The following is a 17,404-nucleotide window of genomic DNA, read 5'->3' as shown; positions in this document are numbered from 1 at the left end:
TTCCTCTCTGAAACCTCCTCAGATGATTCATTCTGATTTGACAAATGTGTAAGTTACTCCTTCTTCGGCCTTTCACATTGATTTTCTGTGTTTTCATTAAGGTTAATACTTCTCAGATGAAATCAGCTTCATTATTCTGTTAGTTTTCTTCTGGCCTAGCAGCATTTCCATCAGATTTTAATCATTGCAGAATGTGTAACCATCACAGCTCCCATAATAAAACTGGATTCAGGGTAAAAAAAGCCTATAAATCCTACTGTCAAAAGGAACCAATTAAAAGCCAGTAAGAGATTGCATCTGCTGGGACTACTTGTAATTGATGGAGAAGGTTGCAACAAGGCTGATGAATACCTCTTCACAACAGTCAGCTCTTGTGCTACCTGAAATTATGGATGAAGCTATAGATGAGCTGTAACAGAAAATAAGAATCCAGAGTCTAAAAGTGATAATTAGAACAACAAAGCAAAGTAAAAAACTTACTCAAATTACAACAACAAAAAAGGGGTTTTCTCCTTTTTGTTGAGATAAAAACACCTGGGAGGACAAGAATAGAACTAATCCACTACAGTTGTTTCTACACAAGCTTTTCAGACATAGGAATTTGAAATCCTGTTCCAGTCTCCCACATACTCACAGGCACAGATAAATTTATAATTGTAATAGATTTATTTCGATACGTGAAAATCCACTATACTCTTTTTAAATTAGGTTACATCCATCTCAGTGCTTTCTACCACAATACTGTACAAGTTCAAATGCTTGTATTATAATAAAGAAAAATTAAGACAACATCATAAAAATTAACAGTTCTATAAAACCAAGTGACTTGAGTACAGCAGGAGCTACATGTATCAGACCTAGCTGATCCGTTTTAAACCTTACCCACATCTGGCTAAAGCAAGAGTTACATAAGCCATCAAAAATTTAACATCAGATTAGTATGGTCACAAGGGCAGCAATGAAATGGCCATCTGGAGAAAGATCAGGGTTCACTTCAAATTCTCGATGAATACAGCACTATTCCATTTTGCTGAAAGCTTCTCAAACAGCTTTTTTCATATATTACTTTCCTGGTATATAGTATATAAGAGATGAAGTATTTACAGGCTCACATGTATTTTGTGTGTGTATATATATATATATATTTGATCAGCAAATATCTCATCTCTCCTCCAGCTTCAGTGATTCAGGGCCATTCTGCAGAGTAGCCATAGAGCAGAGCACTTCAGGGAATGTTCCTGAAAGGTTTCATAGCAGCAGACACACTGCAAGTTCTGTAGCACATCCATGTTGTTAAATCTATGAAAACTCCTTCCCTAAAGCAGATTACAACAAGATTAGTGACTACAGGACATGGGAAGAGTTTTACCCTTTTCCCACTGAATTAGCAAAGCAAGCCCCTGAAAACCTCCTTCATAGGACATAAGAGCTGAGCATTATTTGAGCAAGAGGGAAAAAACTCCCAAGTGTTTGGCAGGTGAAATTCCAGAAGACAAAGAATTGGAGGGCATCACTCAATTAATGCAGTCCATAACGTGAATCTGCAATGTGTCCAAATCAGGTAGAATTTCTTCACATTTAGGACATGAATAAATTGAAATATTCCGCTGCTCTGGCCAATCTTGACTATTAGTTCCTGCAAACAGAGAATATAAATGATGAAGTATTATATTACCCAGTTTTGCTCTCTGCAGCTATCCAGCTGCTAGAATAACCACAGGGAAGCTGGTTTAACCTGAACCTGACCCCAGGGGCTGGAGAAGGTGCCTGCAGTACCTCTTTGGACAAGGTGAGGTGAGTGCTCCCGATCCGGCATCCTGGCTCCGTGGCGACTCTGCATCTCTGCCAGAGAGGTTCTGTGGATAATAAACAAGTCAAGGGCTCTGAAAACAGACTCCTGTCAACTGGTCATGCATTTAGTTCACAACTGCTGCTCAGAAACAGGACCTAAAAATGCCCCTGCTTTGTGAGATCATGCCAGAGGTCTGCTGAAATCAGGGTCATGCAACTGACACCAGCAGCAGGATTTGGGCAGCCACACACCTAGGGATCTAGGGCACACTTCTCTGGAAAACTCCAAGGACTCTCAGCTCTTCAGGGAAAACTGAAAATTTGCTTTAAGTAGAAAAGCAAGTTATACCATAAAAAGGACTCAGTGTACAGGTAATGTGAAATGTAACTCGATTCAACTACCACAGAACTCAGAACTGTGTACTCACCACTGCCTCCTGGAGAGGCAGCAGATATCCCTGGCACACACACAGCAGGATTAGCTACAGATTCACAGCTAAAACTGAGGCCAAAACCCAAAGAAACTCACATGGATCAACAGGGAGAATTTACCAAGCATGCATCATCCAAAATGAAAACTTACTAAGGCATCCAACTAAGAACTAACACACTTTACAGAGATTCTACCAGAAAATGGAGAAGTCAAACAATTAATTTTTTTTCTCCTTTTAAATTCAAATTAGGCAAGAAATGTCTGCAAAGTTATTTGCCTTTCTACTGAGATGCTCACAAAGACAAAGCTGGTCAACACCAGTACACAGAGTAACAGGACAGTGCAAAGGCAGTTCAGCCAAAGTCTGCTCTCACCGGCCAAGATCTTCAAAGTTTTGCTGCTCTTTTAGTAGGTATGCCAGCTGGACAGCCAACTGCTCCTTCTCCTCATGGATCTTCTCTCTTGCTGCCCTCTCAGCATGGAAATCAGAACAATAAACCTCCATCTGATCAGAGAAATGAAATCAGGCTGAAAATTTGTAACTTTGACTAAACCATATTTGTATATTACATGTCAAAATCACAAATCTGTATCATAATCTGCATCTACTCAAAACACTGCAAAGCCAAGACCTGCACTTCTCCCAAAGTGAGCAAGGCCTAATGCTTTGTGGACTCTGTAAAAGATACTCTGAGTGTCTTAGCTGGGACACAGGTATTGCCTCTGCTGTACAGAGGCAAAAAGGAGAAACACACAAGCAGTGAGGAGGTGACTTGACTGATTATACACACAAATCTGTGGTTCAGTGGAACCAGGCCAAGATGCCAGTTCTGTGCCTTAAATGTGAGGCAAACCCTTTTTAGTCACTTAACACATGCTGCTTTGAGTAAAATAATTCCTAAAACATATGCAGTGATTCTTAAGCCAGTGGTTCTAAATACACATCTACTCCCAACTTCTGTTTGTTGTGCCAGACCCCAGCACACACAGTTCCTCCTACAGAGCCCTAGAACACAGTGGGTAGAGGCTCTGCAGGTGTCTGCAAGACAAGCCAAGTAAGGGGTGTTATTCTTTGCAGTTGAGAAAACCTATTCAGCATTCCAGAGTGAGCCATTAAATACCTCCTGGTTCCTGAATGCTGGGTGGGGGAAGCAGCCAGTTTGTGAAGAAGAGCTGATACCTGAGCACGGAGTACAGACATAGTTTCAAGGTCCTCCTCTTGCTTAGCAATTATCTGCTTCATTTCATCTATCTGCAGCTGCTTTGCAGCAAGGGCTTGTTCTGCCAACTCCACCTTTGCTGTCAGTTGTTCCACCACAGCTTTATCTACTCTGTCCAGCTGCAAAGAAGAACTCTGATTACGAGATGAACTCCAAATAGGACCCTCCTCAAAGTGAAAGTTTGCTTCTTACTCCTCCTGTCCTTGGAAAAGGTTCCCATTTTGGTCACCAAAGGAACTTGGACTAAGACAGCAGTGGTGACTGGTATTTTACCTTAAAGATTAGTTTTGAGCTTTCAAACTACATTGTATCAAGTTAAAAGACAACCCCCTAGTGGACACTGCAAAAGATGTTTTCCTAGTTTCTGAAATGACACAGAACAATATGGAACTTCCATGGTGGTTCAGTTCCTAACAAGACCTCACTGTGGCAGGCATTCTATTTAAGAATACAAAAATGTTTAGAGATTTACCTTCCTACATTTTTATAACTGATGCTGCAGGAACATGATGTATCCATCACTTCTGTCTAAGGACTATGAACTCTATGCTGCACTGCAGATTAGACCTTACTCAGAAAACACCACGGAAGTACTGATGTGTGGATAAAGTTTTCTGTAACTGACAGCACAGCATCTATGTTTATCAGAGCAGTGCTGCTATGTTGCATGTAATTATGTAGAAGGGATGACAGTTGTTTCCTGCCCAAATTTGATTCTAAAGATGTTCTCCCATCCTTTCCCGCTCACCCCTAATCAATTATGGTTTCTTGTGATGAGTTTACCTCTTTGAGTTTCATTTCATCAATTTTTTTCATTGCCTCAGTGAGTTCTGGAAGGATTTTGCTATATGAATCCTGGAGGTTGTTGTATCTTGCCCTGTTTATGACAAGAAAAGAGATGAAAGTTTGAAACAGTTCTTTGAAATCTAAATAATGTTACAACTTTAAAAAAAGCCACTATCAGCTCCTTGCAAATCAGTGTGCATTTCTGGTGAGAAAAAGTCATGCCCCATGTCTCCACATCTCTCTTCCAATGAGTTGTGTGCTGCTCTGTCCATGGATTGAGTGCAAACCAATATCCTTACTGATCATCTGCATTTCATATTGAAGAATCCATCACTTGTTTTTTTATATGAAGCTCACAAATTCTGGTCAATGGAACACTCTTCTTAGGAAGACATCCAAGTCTTGACTCAGACTTCAAGTGAAGGAGAGTTTATCAGAATAACCACACACAGACTCTGAAGACAATAAGAGCTTCTGCAGCAGCTGGAGATGTGTCCTTCAGGAAGTTCAGCCTCTCTGAACAGCCTGGACTGACATTTTCACACTCCTTACATGGCCTGCACATGAAAGAGAGCAGGGAGCCAAAGCAAACAGCCTCTCCTTACCTCAGCCTGACCACACACTTGACTCTCCTAGTGCAAACATACTGTAGGGATTGCAGACCTCTTCATTAATGTCACTTTCCCAGCACTGTCACCACCTGACTTGTCCCTGCCCTCCAGGATGTGTCCGCATTTACCCCTGCTAGTCAGAGGCACAGCTGTTGTCACTTCTCTGCTTCCTCCACTTGGATGTTACACTCAGCTCTATTCCACTTGGACTTTATGATTAAAGGAAGATACAAGTCAGAGTTGACAGCTCAAGTATTCCTAAGTGAGGGGTTCAGTAGATGAAAAAATACAGACTTCTACTTCATAATCTACAAACACAGCATAGTTTTAAAGGGTGCAGGACACAAAAGGAGTATTTCAGATTCAATTTCCCTTTGGCTGGGTTCCTTTGGACTTTGCTTCGTCACTGATAATACCTTCCTGGAACACAAAACCAAGTCATACTCACTTTTCTTCATGTGTCTTGGCTTGTTCCAGCTTGACTTCTGCCTGCATGCTCTCCACCTGAAGTTCCAGCTTCTTGATGGTGTATATTAGCTGCTGCTTCTCCTCCAATTCTGATGCAGCAGCCAAGCTTTTTCTTTCCAGTACCTGGCACCTGATAGAAAAGAAAAAAAGGTTGATCTCTTCTGTTCACCCTCTCCTGGATGGATTTTTCCCAAGAGGCATATAGCAAAAAGAGTATTTATATGGTTTGCTTTAAAGGCTTATTTTGATGAAAAACATGGAATGACAAAAATCAGTCTATAGACAACAATGAGAAAACAAAGCTATAGAAACCAACATTTATTTTCTTACTATAATGAATCTCAAAGAACTGGGATTTGACAGGAAACTAAGCAAAAAAAGTGAAGGTGTTGTAACCACTTTTATAACCTACACAATTTTCTTCAAAAGCCCAGACAGCTCATGTGAAAAGGTTATAGCCAAGTCTCTTGGCTTTTTCCCCTAAAGCCAGAATAGGGATTGATTATGTGAAGTAGAAAACAGAAAAGATTTTTCTTTCCATCATGAAGGGTTACAACCCAAATCTTGTAATTCATGGCACTGAGGTTCTATTTGCAGAACTAAGCTGGCAGCTCAGATTTTCTGACAATTGCTGTATTTCTGCACTTCATCACTTACAAAGAAGGGGCACTCTTTAACAGCACTTCTATGAAACAGTTATTTAAGTTGATATTTGTAGAGCTGGTGAGTTTCCCAAGATGGGAGTTGTCATACAAGTATGTACTGGGTGTCATGACTTTTGCTCTTCTGAGCCTTACTTTTCTTGAAGTTTCTTCTGAATCAATTCTGCTTCCTTTAACTTCTCATGGGCTTCCTGAAGCTCTTTAAACAGAGCACAAACTTGCAGATTCAGGGCTTCCACTTCACTGCCAACCTTTTAGAAAAAAAGAAAAAGAAAATTACATATGGACAATTCAAGATAATACAGTTACAGGCTAAGAAAGGTAAGTAGGAAGTCTCAGTCTAGAGAAAACTGCCTAAGTTAGTTTGCACAGTTACAGTCTGTACTCAGTAATAAGACCTCATCTACAAGGCTTCACAATTATTCCACACTGTACACCCTCATTGTTCCACTAAAGGTTTACATTTTACCACAGAGGCAGGTAACATGAGCTCTGCTGACAGGAGCTCTGAAGAAACACAACAGTGTACACGGAAACGGCTGCCAGCACAAGCACAAGTGCTGACCTCAGTGTCCACTTCCATGAGGAGTACTGGGCCCAGGCTGTAACTCAGGCAAAGTGGAGATAAGAGCACTGGAAAACATTAATTAACCAAGACATCATCTGCTTTCCCTAGGAAGGGCATCTTTTGGCCTGACTGCAGACTGGTCTTGTTTAATCAACCCAGCCCTGCCCTGCAATACTTCTCCTGACCTTCAGAAGGGCACAGGTCTCCAGCAGGTCCCATAGCATATTTCCAAGTCCCATGCAGCCCTTCAGAAACTCACACACCTCACATACCAGCACTCTTAGTTGCCTGTATTATGCAGTTGCACTGAACCAGCATGGATCTCCAAGGCCATGGGATTGCACTCTCACCTCACACAGAAGCTTACAGCTGCAGGCACAGAAGTTTAAGCATCTGACTGGAGCTGAATCCCAACCCAAGCACTCTTTCAAATCTCAACTGAGAACTAAATTTCTGCCTGGAACTGCATCTCAATCCAAAATAGTTATGCCCCACCATTGTAATCCCACTAAAAACATGAACAAACCTAAAGCAGCTGCCATATGAGCTCCACATGTAAAGTCTCTTTTACAGTATGCTGTCACTGGATTCTGATCCAAAAGCTGACCTAGGCAGCAGCGAGGAAATTCCCACAGTCTAGATGATTACTGGAGTTAGAAATTATTGTATTTCTCTCTGCTTACTGGGCATGGCCAGGGCAATGTGGTACAACTGCAGTTATGCCAAGCCTCCCAAATACTTGGCCCCCAGTCCCACCCCTTTGCAGTGGCTGGTGTAATTTGGAACCACCTCTAAGAGACATCAAAGTTCACTTCCATTACCTGTGCAGGACAATTGCCCCTTGCTCCCTGAGTGCAAGTGGAAACCTAGACCCTGAGGTTGGTGACCTCAACAAGTCAGCTGTATGTTGTTATATCTTGACTGAGGACAGGAACTTACAGCTTCTGAACTCTCTTCTTCCTGTTCAGTTTGTGTCCCACTCTCCAGGCAGTTTCTGGTCTCTTTCTCCAGCTTTGACAGTCTGGAAAAGAGAAGGAAATAATAATGATGGATTTGGCTTATGCTTCAGGTGAGATTGTGACTATACAAGGATTTCATGCAAGTGATGACTCTCTTTGTAACATCACAGCCACAAAAAAACCACAAGGCAGAATGGAAAGCACAGACATGCAGGAAGGCCTGCACAATCGTGGGGGTTCTTGAAGAACACAAGACACTGTATATTTAATGAAAATGGATGGGTAAGTCTGCAGGTGTGATGAAGGTCATGACATTCAGTCCAAAGGGACTGATCTTTGGTACAGTCCAAAACTGCCAACTCTTTGGAAATAGATCATTCTGTTCACTGAATCCAGGGATTAATATTGTCTCTGTTTTCCTGTGGTATTTTCAGGGACTGAGGTTCCTAAGAATTGCTTGGTTATGGCTCATTACCTCTTCTAAGAAGACCACATAGAAGCAATTACTGTGACACCAACCTTTCACAGCAGATAATGTCTTACTCTGTTTCTCTGAAGTGGGGATCTGGAACTGCTTGGGGAATTTGCCACTCCTGAACAGTCGTGCTGATTTACACCCACAGAACAGAGCTGAGACAGACCGTCATACAAGTCTCACTGTGAAAACTCTCTCTTAGGAAAGTTTGGAATTAAACTTATTTTAGACATTTCTAAGGAGCTTTTGCAAGCTCACACACTGCTAAATGTAGCCTGCCAGCATCACGAAGAGGACTCTAATCCTGTTTTAGACACAGTGATTTGGTTAAGGCCACATACAGAGATGATTCATACAAAGCCAAATAACTATGGAGGAGTGAATGGAGAGAACAGCCTCAACTAGTTATCCTATCTTTCTGAATAACTCAGGGATAGTTCAAACCCAAGAGGAAATGGGTAATTTGACTTGATCTGCGGCACTTCAGGAAATCAAAATAAAATCCCTTGCAAGAAAATTGTATATAGGGTTTATCCCTATACAGACAACCACAAAATGTTATTACAACTGAGTGCTCAGGAAATTCCCCAAATCACACTGATACTTCAGCTTGCTGATCATTCAGAGACTTGGTAACTGCAGCAGCCCTGAAAGTAAACAGTTCCAAATGTAACAGTGCACCTACTTCATACCTCTCTCTGTGATCCTGCAGCTCCTTCTCAAGTTCTTCCCTCTTCTGAGTTTCATTTCTAAGGCAGCAGAGCAGCTGGCTCACAGTTAGCTCCTCAGACTCCAAATTCTTAGATTCATCTGCAGATTTGCTCCTGCTTCAAATCAAACCAGATGTAAATAACAACAGCTACCCCTTTAGCAGCACACTTCCTTAACCCTAATGCTGGAATCCAGTCTGAGCCACCATTTCACACAGTGTGGAAACCAGTGTTCTGAGCAAAGGGCTCATTCCCAACTGCCAAGAGCCAAGACCAATAGCCACAGCAGTGAGTGCAAATGAAGGGCACGGGCAGTCCCCTTCCAACTGAGGGAACAATTTAGCACTTAAGCAAGGGAAGCAAAAGCAGTCACGACATTACAAAACCCAATGCACTTATTCTGACCTATTTTGTAGCCCTTTCTGCAAAATGCTGCTGTTTATTCCTACAAACAACTTCTTTTCGCAATAAAGCACGGAACGTTTCTTATCTCAGCCTTGCTCCTTTATGGAGAAGAAAGCATATCCTGCTAAAAATGGTCATCAGAAATCACTTTCTTGTTCAGAAAAAAACCTCTTTAACACTTTACCCTCTTCACATTCTATAGCTCTTTTCAAAATCATATTTTGCTACTGTAAATTGAACCAGAACAAATACAAAGCTCCAAAAAATAGGATAAGTGATAAAATACTGTGTTCCATTATATCCATTTTTATGGCCATCTAGACATAAAGTCAAAATCCCCAAACTGTAAGGATGACAGACAAGTTAGACTGTGTATTTCAGAGCCCCAGCTGTAAAACAGCCTGTGTTAAAAGTTCTGCTTTTGTAGCTCAGAAAAGAAAGCAATGCAGAGTCTTCTGCATGCTTCTGAGAGCTAGAAACCTCTGGTGAGCAAAATTCAATACCCAAAAGCCAGTGTTCAGCCAGGATATTTTAAGTAAATAACTTTTATCAGGGGATTTTTAGAGCAGTTCTACCCTTACAGAAATAAATCCACCCTGAGTGGATCACATTTCACTGAACCTGTTAACAGCACCCATATAAAGTTTCAGTGCTGGACAAAGACACGTGGTGACAGTGGAAATATTTTAAGAGGTACGTATGCCCCCTGTTCTTGTAGATATGGCCCAGATTCTCCTCCAAAGGTAAGCAAGTTCCACAGGGAATGTATTCTCACAAGCCACAGCTAACAACAATACTTGCAGCTCTGTCTGTGGTTAGCAACTCTTTCAGTTTTGTCCACAACTGTAACACCTGGTTTTTTTTTTTCCTCCTTCAACTTCTTATCTGCATGCTGAGGGACAAGTTTCTCTGATATTACACTGAAGCACTGCTGTCCCTTGCAGTGACATAGGAGTGACAATGTGGAGCAGAGCTTTCTGGCCTGCTATGTCCTTAGCATTTTCTGCATCCTTCCCTTTCAAAAGCAAAGGCACAAAGTAAATAAGAGTTCAGCCAAAACCATCTAGCTGCTAAACTGGGCAGTATCCAAAGTGGAAAGTTGAACAGTATCAGATGTCTCTGTCCACGAGGAGAAAGGTTCAGCCAGGGGCAAGAAAGTCCCTTGTGTCCTGGAGCTGATGTAAAGATCAAATTTTGAGAAGTAACCTGAACAGAATGCTGCTATCTTAAACCCAATAACCTGAAAAGCAAGGACTGTATTGCACTGTGTGTCTACCCCATCATGGATACACTTCATACCAGCCACACTCCAACAGGGTCAGATCTGAAAGACTATAAGACCTCTGACTCTGAGCAACATCAGTATAATTGGGACAGACACTCTACTAGATGGTCTCAATGATTAGGAGGGAAGAAGTCCCTGCAGCCTCTATCTTTGTCTTCTCTCTTTAGCCTCCCTTAAAAGCCTGAGGAGTTGGCAAGTCAGAATGTCCATAAATGCCTGGCCAACTTGCCAGAATATGCACTCCATCTTGTGAGCTAGTAAAAATTGGAAAGAAAAATGTCAGAGAGGTGAGGGTCTTATTGCATGCTAGGAGATAGAGCTACTGCAATGGAGGGGTGCAAAGCCAAAGAAAAAGAGGATTTTCTAGTGCATTCCTCATGGAAAGGAATTCCATTACATTGCAAACAAAGCCCAAGGCAAAGGTCTGAATCACACATATCACACAAGAACCTACATACATGTAGACAGCAACATTACTGGGCATTTCACCACTATTCTCTTGATGTTCATTTGCAGTTCTATTTATTTCTTCTTCCTAGGAGAGAAAAAACACTATTAGCTTGGTATTTTATCTAAGCAGGATAGCAGGACTTTATTTGTTTGAGTTAAGGAATGAAGAAAAACAGGGAGAATTGCTATCATGGCAATACAGATAAATAAAAAAACTCCCACAGATAATCTTGATGTTTGGAAATTCTTAGTTTAAATACTTCACATGCCTTTCCCTGTATCTCTTCCAGCTTGATTAGAGAATAGAAACAACAATGAGATTTGCCCTTCTCCATTCATCAGCAACTTCCACAGCCACTCTCCCCTGTGAAGATGACTGGGCACCACACAGCAAGTCAATGGCACTGCAGGTGACTTTCAATATAAGCCTGGAAATCACTCTCCAGCCCCCTAAAAGAACAACTCTTCCTTCCCACTACAAACCCCACTCCTTGACAAACTCCTCACTCCTACAAACACCACTTTGTAGCCCAAAGGAGAATCCTTCCAGCAAATAAAAAGGAGAATTCACCCCTATGTTTTCTCTGACAACTCCAAACAAATTTTAATTACATTTTAAAAATTTCTTGTTGCAAATCTACTTTCCAGAGGGAGGATACGGGGAATAGAGGGGTAGCAGAGGCCTGCATTTTCACATTGCAGTTTGTGAAGCTTTTCCAGATACAAGAACAGTAAAAAAGTACATTTTTTTGCCTCTAGGGAATACTCTCTAGAGTTTTGCACTTAAGTTTTGTTTGCCTGCATCTCTATTTATCTGTCAGTGAGAAGTAAGCCCCATTCTCCAAAGAAAATGCCCCATTTATGCACAGGTACTGCACCTTAACAAAAGATAGTACTGATGTTCCCAGGAATTTCAACTAAGACAAGACTTAACATTTTTAACTAGTGCAACAGAGGCTATCTATGAAAGTAATTTGTTTAGACCTTTAAAGTGGAAGGACAAAAACGAATTCCAAGTCCTTTACCATTACCTTTATACTATCTTGTAAGGCACAAGTACTCCACGGCAGGTAATGTAGGAGACCAAAGAATGACATAATTATTTAACCTGGCACCTGGCTGCAGGTTACTGTGTTCCTGTTACTCCCTTTACTTACATTCATCCCAATCTCCACAAAGGAATCCTCTGCTGAGATGTTCAGCTTGACCTGCAGCTCTGAGATGATGGCGAGCAGATCTGCCTTCTCAGCCTGGAGCCGCTGCACCTGGGACTTCAGCTGCCTCACTTCCTTCTCGGGAGCCATGCAGCCCTCCTGGGATAAACACCCTGCATTAGCCAGCCAAAAGGGAACACCAGCCAAGGAGCACACAGCCTGAACATAACAGTGTCCTACATCCCTTCTTTTCTGCTCAGGCTTGCCTGAAAGCCCCACAGCACAGACCCTTAAAGTATGTTCTGGGTCACTCAACAGAAAGAAGTCTAAACTGTGAAACCAAGTAAATCAAACACTGGGCATCCCACTGCTGGAAAATGTGGGACTGGTTCTCTGAGTGCACACATAATATGGGTGTAAGTTTTTGCCTGAATCTATGCCTTTTGCTACCACACAGGGTATCAGCCAACCTCCAGAATGACTGCATTTTTTCACCCATATCCCTATTCCTCTTCTCCTAAATCTAACCAAGATCCAAGGAAGGAAAGACTGGTGGGCAGAGAGCTTTCCCATATGCCCAATTCTTTGCCTTTCCCCACCTTCTAGCTTCTTTGTACCCCCTTTCCATGTATAAATCTTCCCAATTTCTTGACCTTCATACAAAGTCCTAGATCCCTTCCCACAAATCTCTGTTCCTCAGAGATTATCCCCAAACTTCCCTCTTTCCAATCACGATCATCTCCTTTGCCTTCTGCCTTTTCCCTTTCTCTAGGTTACTCAAAATTCTCTCTTAAGCCTCTACATAACCAGCAAGACTCATTTTTTCCTCTCCTTTAAATGCTGCTCCCCATTATGAAACTTTTCCCTGTGAGTTTGTTTCTTCCTCATTTTGTAATCTGAACTTCCATCTCCTGATAATGCTTTTAGTACATCACATACCATCCATGCAAATTCTGAACAATTCCTGAAGTCTGAATTGCATTCTAAGATATGATTATGCCAAATCTCCAAATTATCTCTGTGTTGACAGTGTCTCTCATCTCACAATACCACTCTGCCTCTCTGACCTGCTGCTGCCTCTGATTTTGTGCTTAGACTGTAAGAGGATGCATTTAGAGTCAGTTCCAGGGAGAGAGATTTTAGATTTCTTAAGGAGGCTGGAAAATTCTGGCAACAGCACACTTCAGGCATTCAAAGTACAAGAAGCTCTACAACAGATAGAAAGATTATAAATCTTCTGCTTCCCTTTAAAAAATATTCCAGATTTATGAAATTCTGAACAATTTATGAAATCCTGAATTTTCCTGACAATCCTGAAACACATCTTTCAGTCTGTAAAGACCATGTAAGTAATACTTACACAATCAATCACACTATTTAAACATGACTTTCTTCCCCCTTGCATCTTCTGACCTGTTGGCCTATTTTGATTTACATGCTGAAACATTTCTTACAGAGTTCCATCAAACAGTCAGGAAGAATGGAGAGTCTGCTAGTGACTCTGTTGAGAAAAAGGTTAATACACTCATCTTTCATCAGACAACAGAGAATCCACATGGGTCTTGGAGGTACCAGACACCAGAACGCATCAGTTTGGCTCTGCATGAACTTCTTAATTAACTTTTCACATGACCATTTGGGACACAAAGCAGGTTTTGTTTTGATCAGCTTTGCCCACAGAGGCCTTCAGTAGCACCTGCAAAATGTTGCCTGGCTACTGTGCAACCACCTGCAACATTAGAAATGATGTGTAACAGAGACAAAGGCAGGGCACGGAGAGAAAGCTCAGTCAGACTCAAATGGAACAGCAGAAGCACAGATCTAATTTGACCTCAGCAAAAGAGCTTTCATAAAAGAAGACTGATACAATAAAAATAGATGGCATATGATTTTTTTTTTCCTTATTTACATGTCAACTTCTCCCTGGAAACATGCTCTTGGAAATACAATACAAAAAGCAATTAAATGATCATGAGAGACAGATAATCTAACAAATAAAGGGAAGGATAAAGTATAGAGATATCCAAGAACAAACGAAAAATTAGCAAGAAATGCAAGTTCTTATTTATTACGTAAAAAAGCTTAATTATTATTGTTTACTAAATGCTAACAAAAAAAGTAAATTATCTCAGGTGTGCCAGAATTTTCTGTTACTACACTCTGAAAGGCCTCACTTTATAAAGTAAGTCAGGGGAAGACCATTTCTTAGAGCTAAGGATAAAAACGGAGATATTAACAAATCTCCAAACCACTGCAGTGTGATGAATCCTAGAATCATAGAAGGGACTGAATGCTCCAGACTTTCATTGCAAAAGCAAGTCAATCTTTCCAATTCCTTATTTACCATTTCAGCTCCTTCTTCTCTTTCCTTTAAGCTCTGAAGTTGCTGCTGTAGCTGTTCATTTTCAATGCACTTGGCCTGCAAGCACTGCTTTGCCTCCTTAAACTTTAACTCATAAAATTCTCGCTCTTCTTTCTGCTTCTCTCTCCAGGTGGAAAGTTCCTCATATCGGTCCTTCATAGCTTGGTTGTGCAACTTCATGGCCTCTAAATGACAGCCAGAGAGAAGACATTGACTCACATCAATACTCTGTCCATGAAACAGCAAATTTCCACTACAGTGAGCTCAGCATTCTTCAGCATCAAATGGGTTGGCAATAATTGGGTATGAAATATGAGCCTCTGCCTGGCGTACCTTAAATACCAAAACTAAACTTATCATAGTCTGTTAGCACTATAATAAACAGCTTGAAATCCACTGCTGAGATCACATGCCCACACTCACTGACTTCTTGGCTTTTTCCTAAACCAAGAAGCCAGAAGGATTGTTCACAAGAGATACCTGGTATCTTGCTGTGTGTGGTATTTACATGATCAGCCCAAATGAAACTGCAGAACTGAGCTTCTGAAACTACTGAGATTTGGCAGGGAAAACATCCTAGACTGGTGAATGACTGCATGGAAACAGATGCTATCAAATAAAACGTCTCAAATATGCCCAACATCTGGTTAAGATTTGATTGCAAGCATTGAAAAAATATACCAAACAGCTTACAGCCAAGTCAGTTCCCTGTAAGTAACAGAGTCACTATGTAACAGTATCACTCTTGCAAAAGGCTTACGAGATTTTTAGGCAGAGTCAATGAAATTATTTTAGACATGCTTTTTTTAAAGCAAACAAGTCAAAGCTGGGTACTTAAAAATCCTTTATACTTGTACTTTCCAGTAACTTCTATTACATCCTGATGTCATATGATAAACTGTCCTTGAATCCTTCAGGTTATGGAAAAAAATATAGTCTGGAGAATGATCTGCAAGTTATGGCTTACAGCAGCTGTAAATATGTCCCAAAACATTATCTTATATAAGACCTTTTAGCAAAATACCAGATATACTTCTACAATAAACTTTCCTGCTAGATTCCCGTGAGACAGAAAAGTTGGACCATGTCCAAAAATGATTCAGGAAGAATTTAAACACCAGTGTAAAATCACAATACAAGAGATATGTAACTTCATGCTCTGCTGTCAAATAAACAGTGAGATACCTCTGTCTCTAACACAGAAAATTCTCAGATCCCCCAGGTTTTGCTCTAATCATTTAAAGGAAGAAGTCAGTGACACCTAAATTCCAGATCCAGATCCATGTATCTCACACGAAGGACTGAAATCATTAGGAATTTTCAAGGAAGGCTACTGGTTTCTCCCCCATATATAATGGTGCCATAGCCACCATTCCTTTTTAAAGTATGGAAAGTAGAGTACCCAGCCCTCCTAATGCAGCTTTGGCAAAATGTTTGTAATGGATCAAATAGTTCTACAATACAAACAAAAAAAAAATCTTTTAAAGGTTGATGAGCAAATAGTATATCATAGGAAGAGATGTTTCATGTCACCCTCTAAAATACAGTGCTTGTATATAAAATTCAGAGCAAGTAAGTCACCCTTACACTGTTATTCCCCTAATCTACCACAACAATTCAATTTAATGTGTGCTACCAAATATCCTGTTGATGGGTATTATCAAACTGGCATTGTCACTTGCAAAGTTTATACAGCGAATGCTACCCAGCAAGGGCAGACAAGCACAGAATTCATACTCATAGCAGAAAACAAACCCTTCAGAAGAGACTCAAGGCTCTTGCATTCTAAGACCAGCTCACGTGTGCATTCACCTTTTAACTCGTTGTTCTCAGTGATTAGTTCTTTCATCTGCTGCACCATCTCCTCCGGGGTGTAGGTGTTGAGGGCTGGGGCTGCCATGCTGTCCACTCCATTTTCCATTTTGCTCTTGGAATGCTCTCCATTTTCAGCAGGACGGCCCTTCGACTTGCTGGACATCTCTGAAGCAGCTGTTTACAAGGTTTGCCAAGAGCAAACTTTCAATTTCTTGCCCAATTATAAAGAAAGCAAAATGACACACTCATTTTATTAACATACCCAAGCCACATGCCTTGTCACAGCACACAGGCACGTTCAATCCCTCTAACCCCGCTACACCAAAGTACCCGTGAGTCTACATTAATCCCCCATGGGCCTAAAACACTTGATGCCCAAGACGTCTTTCGAGCTAACCAACCCTTCCTCAGGAGCCCATTTCTCTGGGAATGAAACGAGACTCCCGCTCCCTTCCCATCCCTGACAGCACCCGGGCCCGCCGCCCGCCCGGCCCTGCGGGCGCCCCGGCGCCGCCTTTCCTGCTGAGAACCCGTTTCCGCTGACTTTTAACTTTCATTTTCGCTTTCCTGTCCCCTCTTCCCGTTCTCCTGCATACCCCACCGCGGGGCTGGGGAGGCTGCGGCGCCTGCACCCGCCGCTGCCCAGGCACGGCCGCTCCCTCCCTGGGCCACACCGGCCCCCGGGAGCCGCAAGACGGCGTTTCCCCGCCTTGCCCTTCCTTGCCGCAGGCCCACCCCGGATCCGCCGAGTCACCGGGCGAGCCCGGCCGTGGCGACCGCCACCCCCCGCTCTGGGCCGGCCTCAGGGACCCCGTCCCCACTCACCCCTCACGGCGCGCCCATGGCGGCGGCGGCCCCGCTCAGCTGACGGGCGGACTGCCCGCCCTCCCCCGCCGTCCCCGCCTCCTCCTCCGCGGGGACTTCCCAGCCCCGCGCCTCCGCCTCCCGGGAGCGCTGCGTTCGCTCCCTTCCCGCTTGCCCGGCTCCCGCCGTGAGGGGCGGGAGCCATGTCCCCCAAGGAGCTGCAAGGTGGTGTGGGGGGCCGTGCTCCTCAGGGGAAAAATCCTGCGGGTCGATGAGGTTGGGAAACACCTCTGAGACCTTCCAGTCCGGTTTATGACTGAGCACCGCCTTGTCACCCACGCAATGGCACTGACTGCCGCTTCCAGGCTTTCCTTTACAGTCACCTCCAGGGACGGCGACTCCACCACCTCCCTGGGCAGCCCGTTTCAATGTCGAATCACCCTTTA

At 42.5% G+C, this 17,404-nt stretch overlaps 1 protein-coding gene and 1 long non-coding RNA gene across 5 annotated transcripts; one reads left to right on the top strand and one right to left on the bottom strand.

Annotated features, from left to right (window-relative positions):
* Positions 1-647: 647 nt before the first annotated feature.
* On the bottom strand, positions 648-17,138 carry OPTN (optineurin). Of its 4 annotated transcripts, none has more exons than XM_064421781.1 (14): positions 16,980-17,138; positions 16,152-16,328; positions 14,322-14,524; positions 11,981-12,136; positions 10,832-10,908; positions 8,666-8,800; positions 7,479-7,560; positions 6,107-6,222; positions 5,290-5,439; positions 4,228-4,321; positions 3,405-3,563; positions 2,599-2,729; positions 1,777-1,856; positions 648-1,636 (listed from the first exon to the last, which is right to left on the bottom strand). In XM_064421781.1, the coding sequence occupies exons 2-14, from the start codon at positions 16,315-16,317 to the stop codon at positions 1,515-1,517; spliced, it is 1,671 nt and encodes a 556-aa protein (XP_064277851.1). In that variant the 5' UTR covers positions 16,318-16,328; positions 16,980-17,138; the 3' UTR covers positions 648-1,514. The 4 variants fall into 4 exon arrangements, with proteins under 4 accessions (XP_064277851.1, XP_064277852.1, XP_064277853.1 ...); XM_064421782.1 differs by having other exon boundaries at positions 8,666-8,797; XM_064421783.1 differs by having other exon boundaries at positions 16,152-16,365; positions 16,980-17,113.
* Positions 1,633-3,555, top strand: LOC135301572 (uncharacterized). Its single transcript, XR_010363324.1, has 2 exons — positions 1,633-2,163; positions 2,475-3,555. It is a non-coding gene; the product is annotated as an uncharacterized LOC135301572 (long non-coding RNA).
* Positions 17,139-17,404: the final 266 nt, after the last annotated feature.

Source organism: Passer domesticus, chromosome 5 (assembly GCF_036417665.1).
Source record: "Passer domesticus isolate bPasDom1 chromosome 5, bPasDom1.hap1, whole genome shotgun sequence".
Taxonomy (NCBI): Eukaryota; Metazoa; Chordata; class Aves; order Passeriformes; family Passeridae; genus Passer; species Passer domesticus.
This window is presented reverse-complemented; position numbering and strand designations above follow the sequence as displayed.